The 20,776-nt window shown below is 42.4% G+C and overlaps 3 protein-coding genes across 13 annotated transcripts in view; 1 reads left to right on the forward strand and 2 right to left on the reverse strand.

The window, feature by feature from the left end:
• The window catches only part of pbx4 (pre-B-cell leukemia transcription factor 4), a 28,764-nt gene extending 24,344 nt beyond the window's left edge, over positions 1-4,420 (forward strand). For 4 of the 7 annotated variants that reach the window (XM_068336232.1, XM_068336235.1, XM_068336234.1 and 1 more), the window contains 2 exons: positions 479-565; positions 1,051-4,420. In XM_068336232.1, the coding sequence (XP_068192333.1) occupies positions 479-565; positions 1,051-1,140 (177 nt within the window). In that variant the 3' untranslated portion in view covers positions 1,141-4,420. Of the gene's footprint in view, positions 1-478; positions 566-1,023 lie in introns of all 7 variants that reach the window. The other 3 variants (XM_068336231.1, XM_068336233.1, XM_068336236.1) reach the window with 2 other exon arrangements.
• An 84-nt stretch (positions 4,421-4,504) lies between these two features.
• lpar2a (lysophosphatidic acid receptor 2a) lies at positions 4,505-7,522 on the reverse strand. The gene is made up of 4 exons (XM_068336239.1): positions 7,264-7,522; positions 5,802-6,554; positions 5,133-5,392; positions 4,505-4,760 (listed from the first exon to the last, which is right to left on the reverse strand). The coding sequence occupies exons 2-4, from the start codon at positions 6,550-6,552 to the stop codon at positions 4,710-4,712; spliced, it is 1,062 nt and encodes a 353-aa protein (XP_068192340.1). The 5' UTR covers positions 6,553-6,554; positions 7,264-7,522; the 3' UTR covers positions 4,505-4,709.
• A 4,080-nt stretch (positions 7,523-11,602) lies between these two features.
• brd4 (bromodomain containing 4) overlaps positions 11,603-20,776 on the reverse strand; it is a 35,786-nt gene continuing 26,612 nt past the window's right edge. For 4 of the 5 annotated variants that reach the window (XM_068336623.1, XM_068336625.1, XM_068336624.1 and 1 more), the window contains 12 exons: positions 20,332-20,562; positions 20,015-20,241; positions 19,530-19,861; positions 17,764-17,859; positions 17,314-17,679; positions 16,261-17,064; positions 16,057-16,163; positions 15,808-15,958; positions 15,584-15,714; positions 15,249-15,454; positions 13,895-14,147; positions 11,603-13,782 (listed from right to left, as the gene is read on the reverse strand). In XM_068336623.1, the coding sequence (XP_068192724.1) occupies positions 13,714-13,782; positions 13,895-14,147; positions 15,249-15,454; positions 15,584-15,714; positions 15,808-15,958; positions 16,057-16,163; positions 16,261-17,064; positions 17,314-17,679; positions 17,764-17,859; positions 19,530-19,861; positions 20,015-20,241; positions 20,332-20,562 (2,973 nt within the window). In that variant the 3' untranslated portion in view covers positions 11,603-13,713. The remainder of the gene's footprint in view (positions 13,783-13,894; positions 14,148-15,248; positions 15,455-15,583; positions 15,715-15,807; positions 15,959-16,056; positions 16,164-16,260; positions 17,065-17,313; positions 17,680-17,763; positions 17,860-19,529; positions 19,862-20,014; positions 20,242-20,331; positions 20,563-20,776) is intronic. The other variant, XM_068336622.1, reaches the window with a different exon arrangement.

Genomic DNA, 20,776 nt, shown 5'->3' on the forward strand with positions numbered 1-20,776 from the left:
CCTCCTTAAAGCTCAAGCTTGTACAGCAAATCCAATCCGTCATCTGCCCAGCAGCCTCGTTGTTAGTCCTGGTTTTCCCCTGGTCTTCTTCAGATTCCTTCATTCTATCTCTCCACGTCACCCCCTTGAGTGGACCAAGAACTAGTGTCCTGCAACTGAATTGTCTTTGTGACTGTCGTCTCACAATGTTTTGATGGATCCACAGATTTCTGCTATTAAACACAATATAATCTGGGAACATTGAGAATTAGAGCAGAACTGGTTTGACGAAATTTATTGAAGTTGATGGATCACGATGTTCAGTGTGACCTCCTGAACGAAAACGTGTTACGTAAACAGAACAGTCCATTAACAGGAAATGAGCTCTGATGGATGCAGTAGAGGTTTGTGGATGCTGTCACTTTTTGTCTGGGATGTAGATGTTTAAACATTGTTCTGAAGTTTGTGTTGGAATTTCTGAGCGTTGTGTCTTTGACAGGTGGATACCCTGCACCGTGCTACACACCTGACGGGCGACTATGAGGAGCTGTCGGGTAGTGGCCTCTACACCCCTCATCGCCTGGATGTGAGTGCCAGCTAAAAGATGTTACAGTGTAATTGATGAATAAGCAGCTCCAGAATCCTGCCAAGAACATGCTCTGCCGTTGTGCTCGAATTAAATGCAGATGGATGAACGGCTGTCATAGTCTCACATGGAAAGATTGTCATTGAAATGCTGTTGAACAACCGTTATATAGGATCTACTGTAGAAACATTCATCGGGGTCTACACGTACTGTATGTGTTAATCTGCAGCGAGGGAAAATATTGTCCGATGCTTCTGAGGAACAAGGTTGTTTATGCATGAAACTACAGTAAGAGTAATCAGATGCTGTCGTGTTTTAACAGATTGTTTGCTCTTAAAATGAATACTGTAGTCTCTCATCTGCAACCAGTATGTTTTATGGAGTCTGCATCATTTTGCCAGTAAGCACAAATATGGCTGATTTAGACAACTAATTAAAAAAACTCCTTCTTCATGCAGAATACTCTCTTCACTGACTGTTTGCAGGCTAACAGCTGGCAGGACAACACCAACCCCCCCTCGGTCACCTCCCCCCCTGGTCCTCCTGGCAGCGTCCACTCCGACACCTCCAACTGATGCTCTCCTGCCATCACGCTACTCCCTCTGTGGTCTGCTTTGACTAACATCCTCTGTCCTCATTTCTCACTATTCCCTCATCTCACTTAAGCGCAGCCACACAAGGCTGTTCTGGCACTTGACAAACACAAACTGTGCTGGAACACAGGACAGCCAAACCCGTTTCACCACACTCCTCCTCTCCAATGATAGAATCTCCTTAAATCCCCATAAAAGAGGGATGGAGCGTGCCGATGCTGAGACGGATAGAAACAGTCATCTTCAGTCACAAGGACTTTTTGAGAAACCACTGACCCAGCTGTGTAGATGATCAGGATCTCTGTACATTATGTGTAAATGCACGTTAACTCCACACAGTACCCACACAGCTTGTCCACGTGCTGTCGACCGCTGCACTCAACCCTTTGCTTTGGAAAACTGTGCTCGATTGGCCGTGTCTCCTGAAGCCTTGGCAGTCGACAGCCGAACCGTTGACACGGATCACCAGAGCTCTGCTCACCTTGCTCGTACCAAAGTGCTGCCCCAGTAGTTGTCAACACAACTGTTGCTCCGTGAACTCCCTCTCTCTCTCCACTCACGAGATACTGTTGCATCTCCCGGTCCTTACAGCCGGATGTTTCATTCTGTTGGGAGATTTCAAAGCCGGGACTAGAGATAGGCACAAATGTGCTCCCCCTCCACCCCCCCACCCCCACCATAATGCACACACCCCACAACAATCCAGAGTTGTCATCTTGAGCTGACAAAATGTGTCAAGCACAGTTAGCATCCGTGTTCTGGGTGTCTACCTGTCAAAGGGTAGTAAAGGGGGTCACTGTTCTGAAGCAGAGGGGACAGGTGATGATAGGGCTGGTGTGAGGAGTCGGAGGAGAGGGCAGAGAGAGGATCATATCTTTGGTTGATTGGATGTAACTAATAACCCATTTTGTTGCTAACCAATAGAGGGTGTTGTTAGGTGGCTTGTAGACTTAACTTCTTGCTTTCTGTCTCTTCAGTTTGTTTGATTGTAGGCTATTTTCTAATGCTGTTTCACCAAGAATACACCAGCCGCCACCAAAAATGAGCTCAATAAAGTGATGGAAGGGTGGAAGGGTCTGGTGCACCGATGTGTTATTGGGACAAATGAGACATGAATTTAGAAAAGTGACTGTCTTCCATGCATGTAGGACTTCTAGGCGTGGTTTTGTTCTTGTTTTCATTTAACCTTCCAAGTTTTAGCTTCGTTTTTATTCACTAAAATAATTAAGGGTATAATTATTACAGTCAGACCAAAAAGGAAAAAGTGCATCATGTATTACTATGATGTGTGTGTGTCTCTGTGTGGGCGTGTGTACAGTGTTATTGGGATGTCTTCGTCCAACAGGCTGGTGCCCTCTGACCTTTGTAAGCATTAGAGACTCGGTGCTTCCACCAGCCAGTGACACACTAGGTGGGGCTCACCAGAGACGCCCCCCACCACCACCACCAACCCCTCCATCTTGAAACATTTAAGCTCGTGAGCCTGAGGCAACACATTACAACCGTCTGTTGTACCAAAACCAAAAATACCATGTTCAGCAATGTAATAATGCTACTCTGTGTCTCTGAAGCCGGTGCGCAGCCACCAGCGCGTTCAGTTCGTGGAGAGGAGGGAACTATATTTGTATCTGTGTCTCTTTGTGATGTTGTCATGTCTAAAATTGATTTGATTTTGGGGTTTTTTTGTTGTTGTGGGATTTCATGGGAGGGTGGGTGGAGTGAGGACTGTGATCACATCTCAGTTGTTGATTGTGAGCATAGATAGCATGCTCTCCCCTTTACTCATCTGTTCACACCTGGTGAAACCACGACTGTCTTTTAGTTCTAAGGCCGATTGGGTAAGGGCTTCTCTCTCTCCTCTGTTACCAAAAAAAGAGGCAGCACTGGGCGTAGTAAAACTCTTCACGTGTTTAGGACAAACCTGCAATGTTTTATGGGGATTTTTCATTTTTTTGGAACTATTTTATACATTAACTGTTATGTGAATAACAAAGCGTTTTGATAGTAAGGTAAAGCCTTATGAAGATTTAAGTGTCAGTCAACACTTTGTTCAACCATGTGTTACAGAACAAAACTTGAGCTTATAAGCTGGTCATTTGTGATATCCCACATCTTAGTTACTTATTTTGTTACTCATCGCAGTTCATACGACTGTATCTTATAACGTTATCACCACACCAAATTATCATTCTCCCTTTTTTCTACCTGTTGTAATGGATGTCACTGTACAGTTTGTGTAATGTTTCAGTATTTTTTTTTCCTTTTATATGCTTCGATGCTCGGTCGAGATGCCAGCTTTTATTTGCCCTTTGTGTCATACACGATAACTCTGTATCACGTTTGAATATTATTTAGGTTATGTTACATGACTGGGAGGAAATGTAGGGATAACAAGTGTCACATTTGGTGCTGTGGAATTCAAATTTACAGACTATCTTCACATCTGATTCCCATTCTGTTTCTTCTTCCACACAAGGTCAATTTTTAAACATTAATTAAATCCAGAATGACTTCAGATTTTTAAACTGTTTGTTAAATGGGCATCTCCTAAGATTTAGATCAGCCATTGCAGCGTAATGTTAAGGAGCAGATGTTTTGAAGAAATTTATTCCCAGAAATCGTACAATATTACAAGTTTTTGCCTTGTTTTTTTTTTTTATACAAACAACTAATGGCGACTCGATCTAAAACTGTTAATAATGAACTCCCTGTGGCAGGATGAGCTACAGGAGAATATTAAACCAGATGTTCTGCTCTGCTCGTTCTGACTTTAGTGATGAGTACAGCGAAAACATTTGTCTAAACCTAACGGATGTGCAGCTGTAACACAGAAGCTAATTTAACTGTTTTTTACGATGTGGTTTGGCTCCTGCAGGTTACGAATTGACCCCCACAGCACCAAATGTTTTCCTCAGCTGTTTTCATTTTTGTTTTATTAGTATATTTGTATCTCCCCTCTTTCCCTTGTATTTACCCCTCTCTACCTCTGTCTTTCCATTTCTCTTGTATATAACCCCCACTGTTTTCAGACTTGTGAGTCTGTATGAACTCCTTTTATACCTCAACTTTAGAATTGTTCTAGAAAGAGTAAAACAAAAACGAAGAATATGACAAATTGTAGTGTTCTTATTAGAAAATTAATAAAATGATTTAGTGTGATTTTTCAGTATTTGATTTTGGATTTTAGGAGTGTTTCATTTTATAATTTGTCACAAATGCTCTTGTGATAGTCAAATGTAATAAAAGGAGAGATTGCACCATCTACTGATGAAAATGTGAATCTTTCAGCCTCACAAACGAACCAAACACCATCTGTGGATGAAAACTTATTCAGCATGTCAACCAATACAAGCACAGTCATTTTTCCTTTATTGAAGTCACGAATGCAAAAGCTGAAGAGAGGTAGTTTGGCTGAAGGTTGATGTCCATCAGTAAATAATCGATTCATTTTAAACAATATGTTTCGGTAAGCAAATGGAGAGACTTTTTTTTTTCACAGGCCTGTAGCCACGATGTCCTTAGTGTAGTCCAGCCGTCTCTCTGTTGTTCCTTTATGTGCAGATGATGAGATCCTCTGACTTCTGGACACAGTCGACAGTTTCCTGTGGAGAAAACATCATTTACAGTGTCGTAACAGTGCTTTAGTAAATGTGAGCATTGTTTTAGCTAGAAATCCAGACAGTGCAGCCACAATCCTTGTTTTTTACCACTTAAACTAGAAAATTTAACTACCAAGATTAACTAAATTAAATCAAGGGAAGGAATTTACTCCTTCCAATTCCAGGTATCTGATGCGATAAGACTGGAAATCAGTGTGTGTGTGTTAATGTGGTAACCTACGTGAGTCACTGAACTCAAAGGCTTTCCTTCTCGGAACAGCAGTCATCAAAATACTTTTGTCATTATCTCGACTCCCAAGCACTGATACAAACATGAGTTTGACTCTCGGTGTATTGTATTCCCGCTGCCAGTACCTCTGGCTGAATTGGTGCCAACACAACCGGCGCCCCCCTCCGCTGGTCGGCGCGTCTCCGACACAGGAAGCACAGGATTGACTTGAACGTCCTCCGCATCTCATCGTCTCGCAGCGAGTAAATGATGGGGTTGACCAGCGAGTTGCACTCCGCTATCACCAAACAGAACTTCTCATAGGCGTTGGCGTGGCTGGCTTTACCCATCAGCCCATCCAGCAGGAGGGTCACCAGACCGGGCGTCCAGCAGATGACGAATGCGCCTACAAAAGTGTGGGATGGAGGCCAGAAGAGAGTCAACAAAAGTAAAGACAGGGAGTAGAAGCATTTCTACCTACAGCTTGTCTGAATGTGATCATAACCCTCAAGCAATCTAAGATTTGAATCGACAGCGAAAGCGTTTCCATTGTCAACACTGGGAAATCGTATCAACCCCTCATCTGCCATGGTCTGTTTGGTTAAAGCTGCAAAACCGGTTTGTGGGGGAAGTAAGAAGCCACAAACATCAGGACTGAACAAAGTCCCAGTACTGTACTTAGTGCAAGTAAAGTGGATTCACTTTCATAATAACACAGTGCTAAACAAAAAAAACTTAACAGGCGTGACCTTTAATCCATAACTAACATCCAATTGTAGAGCGTTGCACATGGACGAACATGGACAACTTCTCACCCAGTACTATGGAGATGGTTTTCATCAAGTTGATAACAGTCTGGCTGTGCCGCATCTCTGAGTTGTGCTGGGATGCATACCTGCTTTGGTATCTCACATAAACAAAGATCCGGGTGTACATGGCCACCATGATGACGAAGGTTAACAAGTTGAGAACTGCCCAGAAAATGAGGAAGCGTCTGCTGTAAAGAGGCGCGATGGTGGAGCAGTCAGTCAGGTCACACTCACAGTTCCAAATCGTGGAGGGCACAAGACCCATGATTACGCTCACAGCCCAGATGCAGACTATCAGCAGCACCACACGCCGTTTGGTCATTTTACTGTGCAGCTGCATTGTGATGATTGTCTGGTGGCGTTCCACGGCGACAGCCAGCAGGTTAGCCACCGAGGCTGTCAGGCTGATGTCAATCAAAGCGCCACGGATGTACCACTGCTCCTTGGTTAGGGTGCTGGTCCAGGGGCCGGTGTTCAGCATCAGGTTGGCGTAGGCAATGCCTGCGAACAGGTCTGCTGCTGCCATATTACCCAGAAGATAATAAATTGGAAAGTGGAAGCGCTGGTTCATGGAGATGGCCACCATCACCATTATGTTGGCCAAGACTACGATGAGACACACTGTCAAACCCAGTCCGATCACCACCATGTCCCGTGTTGACCACACTGTATTGATCTTCTTGCCCACCCAGTTGTAGAAGAAGGTGACATTGTGGCTGTAGTCACAGGTATTCCACATGCTGCTCTCCATGGCCATTACTGCACACACAAAACAAGCAGTAACAGTCCACAAGATGCCCAGCAGCACAAACAGGGTTCTATTATTTTCAATATGAAGCTTCCCATTAAGGGCATATTTAACATTCACCACATGTGAGAGTAATGATAATGGTTTAACTTTACCAGTACAAGCTGCTAAACAGTCAAAAGTCAAGGTCCTTTTTTTTTTGTTGTTAAATTATGACCCTTGGAGTGTAGATTTTGTGAGTCACACACATGGTGTTGACATCACAGTAAAAAAAAACTCAACGCAGTGGTCATCAGGTTTGTGAGGACACCAATAACCAACAGCAGAGCAGGAATAAAAGTTCAGGTTGCATGAATATCTTACTTTAAAGGGTGGGTGATACATGTGTTTTCACAGGTTAAATATTACTGTAGAAAGTATTTGATAAAGCAGGTACATTAACTTTTGTTGCTCTAAATGTTTCTCTAAAGTACTGCGAAATAAAATAAATGTTAATTTAATGTAGCATCACAATTTTACTGTAAGCAAAAATGACATCTTAACATTTTTGTTTTGCCTGTCCAGCAGTCAAAAAAAAATGAAACAGAACGGACCTGATCTGAAAAGTTGAAAACAGTGTGTATAACTAAAAAACAATTCTTTAAAAAAAATAAAAATAAGAAATAAAAACTCCAGGGAAATTAACTCATGTTAAAAAAAAAACAAACTCAGCAGACATACCCGTCAGAATGTTTTTCAGGTTGCGGTGAACTTGTTACTGATCCCTTGTGACAGCAGCGCTGCTCTCCTCCGAGTTTCGTCTAAAGAATCCGCGTTAATTCTGTGAAATCTTCCCCGGATCGATTCCCATTCATCCAGACACAAAACGAAAGTGTCTCACCTGCCATCTGAACACACCAAACCTGTGAGCTTTCTTCACTCAAGTCTGTTCATGCAGCTCCACAACTTGTGTTCGACAGATCGGATCCGTGTCGATCAGCTGGAGCAGAATGACCGGCAGGCCCAGCGTGATGCCTTCACGGCGGCCCGGAATCCTGGGAACACAGCCACAGCTCGTTTGAGTCATTATGAGTCTCCAAAACATAATTTGGAATGAATTACTTTAGATACAGACGCAGAAATTTTTCTCAATTTTTAGAAGTTATTCAAACGCTTCATTTGAACCCGGAAGTGGATTTTAAATGAGACACGTTTTCAAGTTTAGGAGAAGTGCCTCAACGCAGCAGGACACGACGATCATGTTGTCAACATGATCGAGAGCGCGCGAAATCAATAAACCAGATAATTCTAATAGTTTTTTTTGACGTCATTCATGTTTGTTATCGTGCTAATATGGTCTGAGACATTAAAAGCTGTCGTTACTTTTATTTCAAAAGTATTTGCCGGATGTTTTAGTAAAGTAAAAGGAAAACACCAGAAGATACAAATAAAGATGCATATTTCCTTCTACCTTTTGTTTTTATCGATCACAGACATGTCCTTGGTGAAATGATTCATAACAATTGTGTCTTGGTACGATGTTAGTTGTGAAGTTACCTTAGCAAATCCTAATCGTGTTTAGAAACATGTTTATATTTGATGCTTAGACCAACAAAGAGCACATTTTAAAGGGTTCCTATTATGAAAATAACATTTTTTCAGGTCTCTACATATACATAGTGATCCTCCCCTGCCCGAGGAACTCCCAAAACCTGGAAAACAAACGCTTCCTGCATCAATAAATATTTGGAGTTTTAGATATTCATGACTCAGACCGAATCAAAACGATCGGATTTTGCTATAGAGTGATGTCACAAACGGTGCTCTGTGATTGGACAGAGTGATTGATGATATTGATTGGTTGACATGGCCAAGGGCGTGGCCATCCCCAAGGAGGGAGTTCTTTCAGGCTGAGATAGCATTGTGCGGTAATGTCCTAGCTCAGAGCTACACACTGAAAGTTCCTCAGAAACTGTTGAAGTCAGCTAGCATTTGGCTAACTAGTTAGCTCCGCTTCAGTCGTATGTGTGTGTGTGTGTCGGCTATAGGAGTAACCTCAACGTCATAGCGAACACAGCTGCGTGTGTACACACCGGTCATAAACAAACAGCCTCAGCCTTTATTTACAGCCTAACAGATATTCTCAGTTACCAGTCAACATAAAGCCTGCATGTGAAATACACACACACGCACACACACACACACACACACACACCTACAACTTCCCATTCTCCCTGTGTCGTAAGAAGTTGAGTCTAGACCGGTTATCTGACTTTGAAGTGACCGACTCTGTATCCATTACAGGATGTAAAACCCCTGCATCTTCGTCACTGTAGAGAAAATAGGGACGGCACCCAGCAGCCAGTTCGATATTCAGTACTCGCTAGGTACAGTACTCAAGTCCTACTTTTCCCATGTTTCATTTAGACAGCAATAGTTTCGCTCACTGCAATCTCTCATTGTCCATGACGATTGTCGAGAAACAGCATACATCTGTAAACATCTGTTGTCGTCGCCACCGATGATTGTCTCATTTGCAAACACTATGTGTTTTAAATTAGATAGAGGCCGCTCAGAGGGGAGGGTGTGGAGATAGGGAGCTGAGAGCTACGTCCCATTAACACAGAGCGTTTGGGGGCGGAAGTGATTTTATCAATATGCAATCAAAGATATTGAGGACTACGGATCACTTTGGGGCAAGACATTTCGAATACAGTGTAGTTGGACATCTGGCAGCTGAATGACATGAATTAAAAAAGCATAATATGGGACCTTTAAAATTACTGAAGCCATATTAGTCATTAATTTTAAACCAAAGGCCAGTGCTATTATCCTTAGTTTGTTTTAACCAATTGAGAATACGTAACTATTAGTGGTTAGAATCAGGAACCGCAACTTTAAAACTTCAAATATTTGCTTCAAATGATTAAATGGGTTATTTTAGGTAACTGGGTTCAAGGAATGAAAGCACCTTCTTGCACTCTATCGGCCAGATAGAGATTTTGAATTAATCTCTATCTGACCGATAGATGAAATTATAATAATTTCATCGACCAGATGAAATGAATTAACTTCTGCATTCTTATGCAGTAATAATGTCATTATGCATGAATAGCTTTATTTATTACCACACAAAAAACGAAGACTTTTTAATACAGCTGTGAGCTGATAAGGGCGGGCGACGTTAAAAGGGCATCTACTGCCGTCTGGTGGCCATAATGACAGCTACAGCATATTTAAAATTAACCGCTTTGAGACTTTCTGTCTGATTTCTCTAATTCAAGATTAAGGGAGCCAACAGGTAGATTTCTACTCATCCTCAGACCCAATAAGGACCACAACGAAAAAGCCACGACTCATGTAATCAGTACAAGTGATTTTAGTTTCACTTTCTCCCCAGAAGAGAAGCGTTATGGTGTTTGTAAATACTGCCACCAAGTGGTCATTTCTGGAAACTGCTGCAAAATGCTTTACTGAAGCGGCACACAGGGGACGCTTTGTTTTCAGTTCGATAACATGGACGTTTAAATAAAAAAACAAGTCGAGTACTGGTTCTACACACGCAGTGAAGCGGACTTGATCTAATGTGGTTTCGCTCCTGCTTGGGGCCACTAGAGGGCAGTAGAATTAAAACTTTGACGCTCGTTCAAACATGGCCGATAAATAGCAGCCTTGTCCCGTAAATAGAAAAAAAACCAAACCAGTTAATACGACTTATATAGTCAATGGTTAATATACATATTGCATCGCATAATTTCATAATCCCACCCTTAAAAAAGCGCATGACTGAATGAAAACCAGCTAATTCAATTATTTTATTCGATTTTATTTTATTACAGGTATGTCACAATACTAATAGCTATTCTTGTGTTGTCTTCCAATGAATATCAATGATGGTCAATCCAGTTTCATGGACCCCATAGAAGACTCCATCACAACGTTTGTGAACACTGAACAAAGACAGTCAGAACTAATCACGGTATCTCTTATCTGCGTCTCAAGTTTTACTTTTTTTCATTTGAAAAATTATAATTTATCGCAATGTTTAAAAAGTTTTATTTACATCGCTTCAGTCATGATATTGTTATTACTATGCTGTTTGTGATAGTCAATGTTTTCCTCGCAAAATCACTACGCACATTGAATACAAATCAACATTTGAATGAATAAGCCCTGTTTAATTTCAATTTAGCCTTAATGTTAAACGTTGCAGTTTCACTCTATATCCACAAGGGGACAGCAGAGAACCCGATAAATTTATATCCATCAAGTTAGACGCAACGCCTGACATCACAATTTCCTACTACTGTCAAAATAAAATATTCAAATTGCATCGCTGATCAGGCTAATTAAAAAATGTCAATACATGTAATTTCATTATGTAAATAAATGAAATTGGATTTCATGCTACATTAAACAGTACACATCTGACAACATCTGGATGCCTTTCATTCACTTATTTTACGATTACATTTGATGGATGATCAAATGAATGCAAACCCCTCAGTTTCTGGGATGGTGATTTTTTAAAGCCTTTGATGTAATCCATTTTTCAATCAGTTGTTTAGATTACAAGTTGACAAAACAAGACAATAATGCGATTTGTGTGATAGTTTCGTGTTGTTACAATGCCTCCTCATGTTGTGGATTTAATTTTTAAGAACTTTTTTTCCTGACACAAAATAGGACATCTAAAACTGGTTTAACAATGACAGTAACGCTCCCTCAACTAATCACCAGAGGCATTCAAGAGACAAGAGGCAGAATTTGATTTGTTTTTTTTATTTTCTATAAAAGAGATGAGTTTATTCAATGATCATAACAGACTGAATCAGGGACCTCGATAGACCACTCACATACCAAATGATATTCGAGGAAAATGTCTCAACAAAACCCCAAAAATACATATGTAGCACAAAATAAAATACCTGAATAAAGCAAACTCTGAGATGAGCTGTGGGTCAGCACATTCTCTGTAGAACTCATGGCACATTATGTCCAACAGTTATTGTGAAAAGAAAAGGCTAAAAAGGAATGAAGTTTTTTTTTTTTTACCATTTCAAAAGCAGTCTAATAAAAATTCTATACTCATATATGGTGGACTTCATAGAAATAAAAAAAAGGTGACTTAAGCACAGAAACACGTTCTCCTGAAGTACTCTTTATCTGTTTATTCTCCTCCATAGAATGCTTATCATTACATTAGGGAACATGCCTCCCTGCACCACACACTGTAAAAAGAATTAACAAAAACAGACCATACAATCACACAGCCATCCAAATTTACAATCACACTCACAGACCAGAATCAAACGCTAGTGTGGCAATGCTGAAACATACCTAACAAAAGATATGCTGACGGAACAAAATCAGAAAATTGTTGTCAGGTGTATACACTCATAGAAGTCCGGCTAAAACTAAATTTAAAACCCGAATATTGACAACGGGTGAAATATAAAAACGCTTTCTTTTCCTTTTTTTTTCTTTCTATTTTACACACTTCTCAAAAATCTCCTTCCCATTCAAATATTTCTTCGCCCAGTGCTGCCTCGCAACTTTCGAACCCCATTCGAAGTGTAATATAAACCAACGAGCATTGCAATACAATACAGGCACTGGAGAAAAACACCATATGAGACAAGTGAAGAGGACGAGATGCATTCAGGTTTCAGTCCAACCCTTCCCCGGTCCAAACAATGTCTCCGAGAACAGAATCATAACTCACATCCACTATTAGCAAACAAGAACAAAGATAAATCAAAACAGTTTTTTCACCATTTTCCATTTCTTAGCCTTTATTTTTTTTTATTTTGTAATGTTGACAGTGTGTCAGCGAGGTATAAGACAATTTGATGAAAAACTGAGTGGGAGCTCTGTTCCGACAGTTATTATTTTTTTAAAAATCTGATTGAAGTTACCATTCAGAAAGGTGTTTTGTCTGGCTCCACAGACTTATCGTCTCCTCCTGTTTTGAGCACTAATGAAATCCGATCTAAATTGTTAGACAAAATCAGTGAGCATTCAGATCAAATAGCAAAGGACACCATATCTTCTCACACCTTAACCGATCCAGTCGTGTGACTGTAGTGAACAGGCCAGTGATATGGACATTTCCAACATTATGTGTAATACAAACAATGGTGTGATTCTTGCAGTGAAATCGTATTCAAACACAAGAATCTTTCGATTCTCCTGCTCTTCGAGTTCCTGTTTGCAGCTGTAAAAAGATAAAATAAAATAGAGAACAAGGAAGGAAGAAAACTTGATCTGACTCTGTCTTTGATTCTCACTTGATGGAACTGTGATAATGTAAATACTCAGGGTTTATAGTCACTAACTTCCGTGATTTAGGACAATTAATCAAGCAAATCATGTGCTGTTTGGCATAGACATGTTGATGGAGTGTGTTTGTGTCTTGATTCAAAAACTGAAAGAGGAAAAAAAAAAAGAAGAGATTTAAAAAAAAGTTATTATAGTGTAAGAAAATACTTCTTTACAGTAGATACTGGATGATGAAAAAAAGGTCTGCACGACTTCTACATCTGGTTGCAAATGTTATTGGTTTTGTCCAGGTGTGCAGGCCACAGAACGTAATGGTCTGTTTAGGAAAGAGGTGTAAGGCAAACTGTACCTTCTCTGCTGAGAAATATACATGATTTACAGTATGGAAGCCCCCCCCCCCCAACCATTTCATATGTTCACTTACAACAATCAAAACAAAACAGAACATAAAAGACCTCAAACATCTGGCAGTTTCAAAACACCTCTGCACAGTCTGTCAGTACATTATCAGAGCATTTTCATAGATATTGGGATGTCTTCACTACTTGCAGATTATTGTTGCGCCCACGCACACTGTAAAAAGCAAGAATGACAAAGGCAACTGTTCCAACGGGGGTCCCCGCTCTCCTTTTACCAGACGTCACATGGGCGATGCCAACAAGTAACGGCGTCCAGAACAACGAGACCGACCCCATGTGTTGCATATGGTCCATCCACAGGGGGCAGAGGGACCCCCCCCCCCTCACCCGTGCAGCATTTGCACAGTCTTCGTGGGGGGGGGGGACCACATCTACTTCCAGTCCGTGAGCCTCTGTGGGGCGTGGTCGCCAAATCTTTCTTTATAGGAGTTTTAGATCACCAAATTTTTTTTTCCATTTTTTTTGTAGTTGCATTGAGTTGCTTCTCTCCTCAAAACAGGTTTTCCTCAAAGATAGCCATTAAGTCACTTTGGAAATTCATGTCAATAGTTGCTGCCATCTGGAGAAAAAGAACAACGCATTTCTTTTATATTCATTACTCATCTTACGCTTCTGGAAAATTGCATTCTAATTATTTTTTTTGGGTGTTACAATCAAAGTGATTATCTCACCGCTTCTCGCCTCCTCCGCTCCTGCTCCCTGCGGCGCGCTAGCTCCCTCTGTTGGTCTAGTGGGTTCTGTGTGGTGGGCTGTGGCGGCGTGGGGGGCTGAGGAGGTGGCTGAATGGCAGCTGGCTGGGGCTCCTGCTGCTGCTGCTGCTGCTGCTGCTGCTGCGAAGGAGCTGGGATGTGCTGCTCCAGACGCCTGCGTGGCTCCTCGTGCACCCGTCTGCTGGGCTCCATGATATCCTCTTCATCTCGACCTCTGGAACACAGACAGGTCGACAATTTACACCGAGTGAACGATGAACGCTTTTTGAAATGCTGGGACCTAAAAAAAAACTGTTTTAAGGGGGTTCACACATGGGCAGGAGGTACTGCCACATCTGGTGTCACCCTCATCCCTCCTGATAAAACTGGCTGAGATAAAGATTATAAAGGAAACGGGACTAGTTTCAAACACAAAGGGGATGTTAGCAGCAAAAGACGGAATACTGGTAAGCACAGCATTCTGGGATGCAGGTCTTGCTGTCCTTACCTATACAGTAGATGTCATGCTTTTTCCAGTCATTGTGACTCATCTATGGCAGCTTTAGGTGGATTACTCAAATATCAGTCTTACCCAGTGCAGCATAACATGTCTCAAAACAATACAGGTTTAGAAGGAGAATGATATTCGATACATTATTAAAACTGCACTGCACTTATTTTCTTGAACACAAAGCAATACCATAATTACTCTCTGATGCTAATGGCAATATGCCCCACAAACCATCCATTCATCTATTTTCTGGTCGATGACATGATCGTAATCGTTTTGTCTACCTTTGGGTCACGGGTCTGCTGAAGCCCATCCCAGCCGGCTAAGGGAAAAAGGCGGGGCAACACTCCAATGCATATAAATTGTGGATAATGTCTTCAGGATAACATTAACATCAGACACAGTCCTTCTATTTGCTTTGTTTGTGTCCTGCTACAAGGTACATGGTGTTCAAGTTGCTTCCGGTGTTTCACCCCTAAGTGAAACAGTTGGAGCCACTTAGGGATGTGGAACGTTGTTCATTGATGATATGGATTTCAGATAAAATATATAATTGTTTTTGCAGTTCAGATTATTTCAAGTCTCAACCCCCCAACTTCTACTTCTACTGACTGATAACTGTGATGAGTAAACCGTCCCTGCTGTGAAAAGCAACAAGAAGTCTCAGAGGGAAGGTTCTTCTTCTGAAACAGACAGCCTCTTAAACATTATATATGACTCTCACTTTGCTAGTTTTAGTTTCTCCTCAAAGAGCTATTAGTCCCTAATGAGGTATTCGCTGTGTTCCTCCATATATTTTGGAGCTAATCTTCTTGACAGCCTTACCGTAGTTTATCCTGCTCTCTGCGTAATCTGTCTTTTTCTGCCTGCTCGGCTTGTGCCTTCAAGGCTTTCTCTCGCTCCTCCTTCTCCCGGGCGGCACGACGAAACTGTTCAAAGCTTTCACTCGATGACTTGGCTGCAGATAAAGGCGTGGATGTGGACCTTTGTGCCAGGCTGGCCCAGGAGCCCATATTCTTCAGTTTCACATCCTAAGAAGTGAAACGTATCATTCCATTGTCATTGTCAGACGGATAAAAAACAAGGATGGTGTGGTTTTTAAATAAGGAAGTGATTAAGTCTTCAGGAATATTACGAAAAGTGTTTCTGTTTTAACCCACCTGAACCTTTTTGGGGCCAGTGGGTGTCTTGGGCTCCTGCTTGAACTTCTCCTTATCCTGCAGAGAAGGAGAAGGCCCACTGGGCTCAGAGGAGCGGATGACCGGTCGTGAGCTGTCCATGGACTTCACATCTGCTCAGACACAAACACACAGACATCTCATTACCTCAAAATCTAAAGCAGCTTCTTATTCACACAAAGGAACATCAAGAGTGTAGCACTCACTCTGTTGGCTGTGTCCTGGTTGAGAAGGTTTGATATCTGGATGTTTGTGATGGTCAGGTCTCATTGCGGGGTTAAATGGTTCTCCTCTTATCACTGGTGAAGGAGAAAGTTTCTCCTCCTTCAACCCACCTTGACTCCCAGGGACTCTCTGCTGCATCATAGTAGTTCAAAGTTAGACCCAGGCATGTAGACATGACATCAGCACTGCTCTAAACCTCCTAAAGCACCGTGTCCAGTCGAGCTTCTCACCTTCTTGGGCTGCATGTTGTGAGGTGGTGACTGGTGGGACACAGGTGGGAACTGGGGAAGTTGTGGGGAATGCATCATGAGAGGGGAAGGGTTGTCCCGCATGTGACCTGTTACATGTGAGGGACATGAAACACATACAGTTACATTTGATGATTCCTTTTTTTGTATTACAGGTTAAAATATCTTTGATCTCGTCAAACTCACCAGTGTTGTAAGGGTCTGCTTTGGTCGGGCGGGGGGAGGGTTGTTCCTGCTGCTGCTGGATGATCTGCTGTGCTTTGTTTGTGGACATGGATATCTTGTGTTGGGATCCCTGCGTCTGACCGGGTAGCCCCGGACCCTGCTGGTAGTTCAGTTGCTGCTGTTGTGGCTGTTGTTGTGGCTGCTGAGTGTGCTGCATGAGTCGGGTCTGGTGTAGAGGAATTTGTTGGGGTGGGGCCTGATGCGATGGGGCTGCCTGAACCTGGGCCTGAACAGGGAGCTGGGGGGGAGGCAGTGCAGTTTGAGAGGAGAGTTGAGCCTGTCCCTGAACAGACTGAAGTAGGGACGTCTGTCCCGGTTGTTGCTGCTGACGAGCCTGCGCCTGGAGCGACTGCATGGACTGCTGGGGCTGACGGCTTTGTTGGAATTGCTGCAGATAGAGCTGGACTTGGTTCATCGGCGTCGTCGACCCGGGTTCTTCGTCGTCTTCCAGTAGCATCTGGGGAGGCTGAGAAGACAGCAAGCCCTGGGGTGTGAGCGTTGGGGGGGACATGGGCCGCTGGTGAAGCGGCTGAGGAGGGTGTAGAATCTGAGTGGGGAGCTGGTGCTGTGGTGGAGCCACCGGCTGGGGTTGGAGCTGCTGCTGCTGCTGGAGCTGCTGTTGTTGTGGTTGCGGTTGTTGCTGCTGTTGCTGCAAAGCCGGCTGCTGCTGAGGCGGTGCTGGTTGCTGCTGTGGGGGTTTTGGATGAAGGGGTGCTGCCTTGTGACTGGGTCGTGAAGGCTGCTGAGGCATGGAACTGTGCAAGGCTACGGATGCACAGTTACAAGAAAGCAAAAAGAAACAAAACAATAAATAAATAAAAATCTGATGTTTATTCTGCTATATAAAATGAAATGGTATTTGCATATTTTCATAACAGCAATGGAAAAAGTTGGAATTTCTAGGAGCCGCGGTTGTCGGAGGCATTGCAGTTACACCTGCACAAAAAATGAAAATCTAAGCCGCTATTTCTACATGTAGCAGCAGAAAGTGGGGCAGCCTACATACAGCCTTACCTGGGGATGGGAGGATGGGATGCTGGTTGAGGAAGGGGTGGGTCTCAGGGGACACTGGCCCGGCAGAATGAGCATTGAGGTGCGGAGGCGCAGGTGAGGAGGAGTTGCCCGCGTGGTGGGAAAGCTGCATTAGAGGCTGACCGAAATGTGGCAGGGATTCAAAACTAGTCTCCAGTAGCTGGGAAGACTCCAGAGCAGCTACAGGCGGAACAATGAAGGCTGCGGGAGACGGTTGGTGCTGCTTCAACTGACTGGTTACAGCTTGTAAATGAAGCCCAGTTTGAGGAAGACCGCTCTGATTGTGAGGATGCATCTTCTTTCCCTCCTTCACAGACTGGCCCTTCTTTTTTAGTTGCTTTATCATTCCTAAAAAGTGTAATAAAAATTAGGCGATTAACCTGACATATTTATCCACTGGGCTTTTGTCATATGAAGTGTGTCTTTAATCACCTGTCCCCTCAGCTTCGCTGTCTGTGCTGGAGCCGCTGCTCTCTGAAGAAGATCCAGTCTTTTTGGAGGTAGCCACGGACTCCACAAGCTTCTCAACTGCAAAATAACAATTCTGTGATCATGCACGGATAGAACAGTACATAATTCACTGTTCATTAGTTCCCATTTCAAAATTACCAATCATAAAATGCTGAAGACAGATGCCACAGGTGAAGAATGACAGAAGTTATTCCAGTCGTCCCTGTTAATTCTTCATGTAATTCTTACTAAGTAGCCTAGTGCCATTCTAAACATGTTTGGAAAAGACTGTCTAAATGGCCAATGGTATATTGCTGGTTGCAGCTTTCTTATTCAGATATGCAGAATATATTTAGCATCCAGCATCAACATTGTAAACACAATCCTCAGGGCCTTGAACTGAAGAAACAGTATTTTCACTTCAGCACCTGACTTAAAAATCTAGACCAGATTCACATCCTAACTGCAATATGCAGTTAACATTAAAAAAAGACATAGACAGTGCGTCCTCGTTCTTTGCGGTTAATACGTTCCAGGAACCACACATGAATTCCGCAATAGAACTACAAACTATTTATCTTATTATTTACAGTAATTTAAACATAATGAACCCTCCCCATACTGGTATTAAACCACCTTCTATCTGTATTACCTTCTCCCACACTCTGATAGACTGTTTAAATCACTTTTGTGTCTTACGTAAATAAGACACTCTCAGAACCGAGCGCACTTCTGGATGCCGTCAGCCAATAGAATGCGCGTACGGTATCACGTGACCGCCTACCAAAAGTCCGTGATGAGGTGAAGTCGTGAGCGTTAATGTGCGAAGGCGCACTGTATGTTTTCACACAAGTCTGGGGCAAAGAAACAATTAACAGCCTGTGTTGTACTGCTGTGATAAGAAATGTCCTGTTTGCTGAGCTCTCAGAGCAGCAGTGTTTGGTCTCTCTATCCAAAAAACTCCCACGCTTCATATGACCGAGGGCCCAGATTTTTAGCTGCAGCCTTTTTTTCTGGAGGAATGCTGTTCCGGGTTCCAAATCTCCTATTTGCAATCTCAACCTATTTGTGTTTATGTGTGTTCACACTAATAAAAACGCACAAATGCAGTATAGTGGTTAAAGCAGAGGACAACAGCAATATCTACATATATGGATTAACGATGCATCAGTTTGAATGAAATGACGAGAGCATTAAAACGTTTACTTTAGGTTGAGTCACTTCTTAACAGAGGCTTGACTTTCATTGTCAAATGTTGAAACCATTTCCTGTAATCACACTGCAGTTATATCTGATTTAACACTCCGCTAGTACTACTTCATGCTTTACTCAGATGTACTTGTATGTAGTATAGTATAGTACACTTCAGTCTAAAAACTTATGAGATCTAAAACAGAGTTATGCCCAAAATGCTTGGACGTGCTGTTGTGGACTAGGTGCAGCCAAGCACAGATATATAAACACACACACACACAAATCATTACACGCACGTGTGTGTGTGTGTGTGTAACGATTACTAATAGAAGTGGAAAAATAAATTCCCCTATGGGAGATTAATAAAGGGTCTTTAATCTTTAATGGTAAATGACAACAGGCACTGGAAAATCAAACCAACCACCAGAATGAGCCAAAATCCAAATTCGACCCATGTAAATTAAAACATAAATATGATAAAAAATATTCCTGAAAGAGCAACAGGCATCACTTCAGACCCAGGTCCATCTCATTGGCTTTCTAGAGATGCTTACCTGGAACTTTTTTCTTCTTGCGGAGGCATGAAGATACATATCGCTCCAGCTCACGTAGAGTAGAAGGCTTTAGCGTCTCAAAGTCAATCTCGATCTCATCGGGGTTTGAGTTTTTGAGTGAAGGCTCCCTGGACTGAATGATGTGCACTACACGACCAAGCTTGTCCCCAGGAAGCTTGTTGATATCCAAGCTTAGCTGCCTCTTCTCCTCATAAGTCATAGGTTTGCATTTTTCCCCTGGAACTGATGACCCAGCTGTTCCCAGATCCTCTTCCAGGGTGGGAACTGGTAGCAGGTTGGAGGGATGATTACCTTTCATCCCGTCCTTTTTACTACAGAGGGAAAAAAAAATACACAAGGGGACAGGGGATATTAAATTGAGTTAGGGTAGACAAAAAAAGCTGATACCCAAAGAAAAATCCAGTGTTTGCTATTTGCTTGAAATATATGCGATAAAAGTTTAATATTATAGAAATGATAAACACCTGGATTTCTTCTTAGGAGCCACCTCTTTGCTGTTATTGTTACTGGTTTTTGACTTCTTAGAGAGCTGTGAAACAAGTGGAGCATCCTGGATCTCATCTAAGGCAGGCATGCCTCCTTTCTTCTTATGTTTCTCTTTTTTCTTCTCCTTCTTTTCCTTCTCCTTTCTCTTTGGTTTGCTGGCTTGTGGTTGGGACAGCGCAGCCAGCTGCTCATGGACAGCTTTCAACTAAGGAAAAGAAGAGACCATTCATAATAGAGTCCACTAAGGTCTTGACAAAACAATTCTAGCCACTGTGGATTTTCTATGGTCACTGACCTGTTCCTGAAGCTCTGCCAGTCTCTGTGCTCTCTCCTCTTCAGAGTCATCAGTGGAAGACTCGGACTCAGAGGATGAGTCACTGGAGCTGTCAGACGATGAGGGAACTGGGGCCAAAGTAGGCTGCGGCTTCACAGGGGCAGGATGGTGAAGTGTAGGCGCTGGAGCGGAAACAACAGGCTTGTTCTCAGGTTCATCTGGCATCTTTGCAAAGCGCATCTCGAAGACATCCTATAAAACACAAATTTAAAAAATAAAACATCAATGCAAAAGACTGATTTATGTTGCAAATGATAACTAAAGCAATAATAACAGGTTGTAAGTGTGTCCCACCTCTGAGGTACATAACAAATAGCATTCCATACCTAAATTTAAGACAATTAAGCACAGCAGCTGATGTTGAGTATCTACTAAAATTGGATTGCAAAAAAAGGTATTGTCCAGC

This window comes from Antennarius striatus, chromosome 16, assembly GCF_040054535.1.
Source record: "Antennarius striatus isolate MH-2024 chromosome 16, ASM4005453v1, whole genome shotgun sequence".
In the NCBI taxonomy this organism is placed as follows: Eukaryota; Metazoa; Chordata; class Actinopteri; order Lophiiformes; family Antennariidae; genus Antennarius; species Antennarius striatus.

Excerpts from the sequence above, each read along its gene's own strand:
- lpar2a (XM_068336239.1), bottom strand. The coding sequence starts at position 6,552 with ATGGCCATGGAGAGCAGCATGTGGAATACCTGTGACTACAGCCACAAT. Across the intron at positions 5,393-5,801 it reads AACCATCTCCATAGTACTGG|GCGCATTCGTCATCTGCTGG; the intron begins GTGAGAAGTTGT and ends ACACTTTTGTAG. Across the intron at positions 4,761-5,132 it reads TGGCACCAATTCAGCCAGAG|GAAACTGTCGACTGTGTCCA; the intron begins GTACTGGCAGCG and ends TTTTCTCCACAG.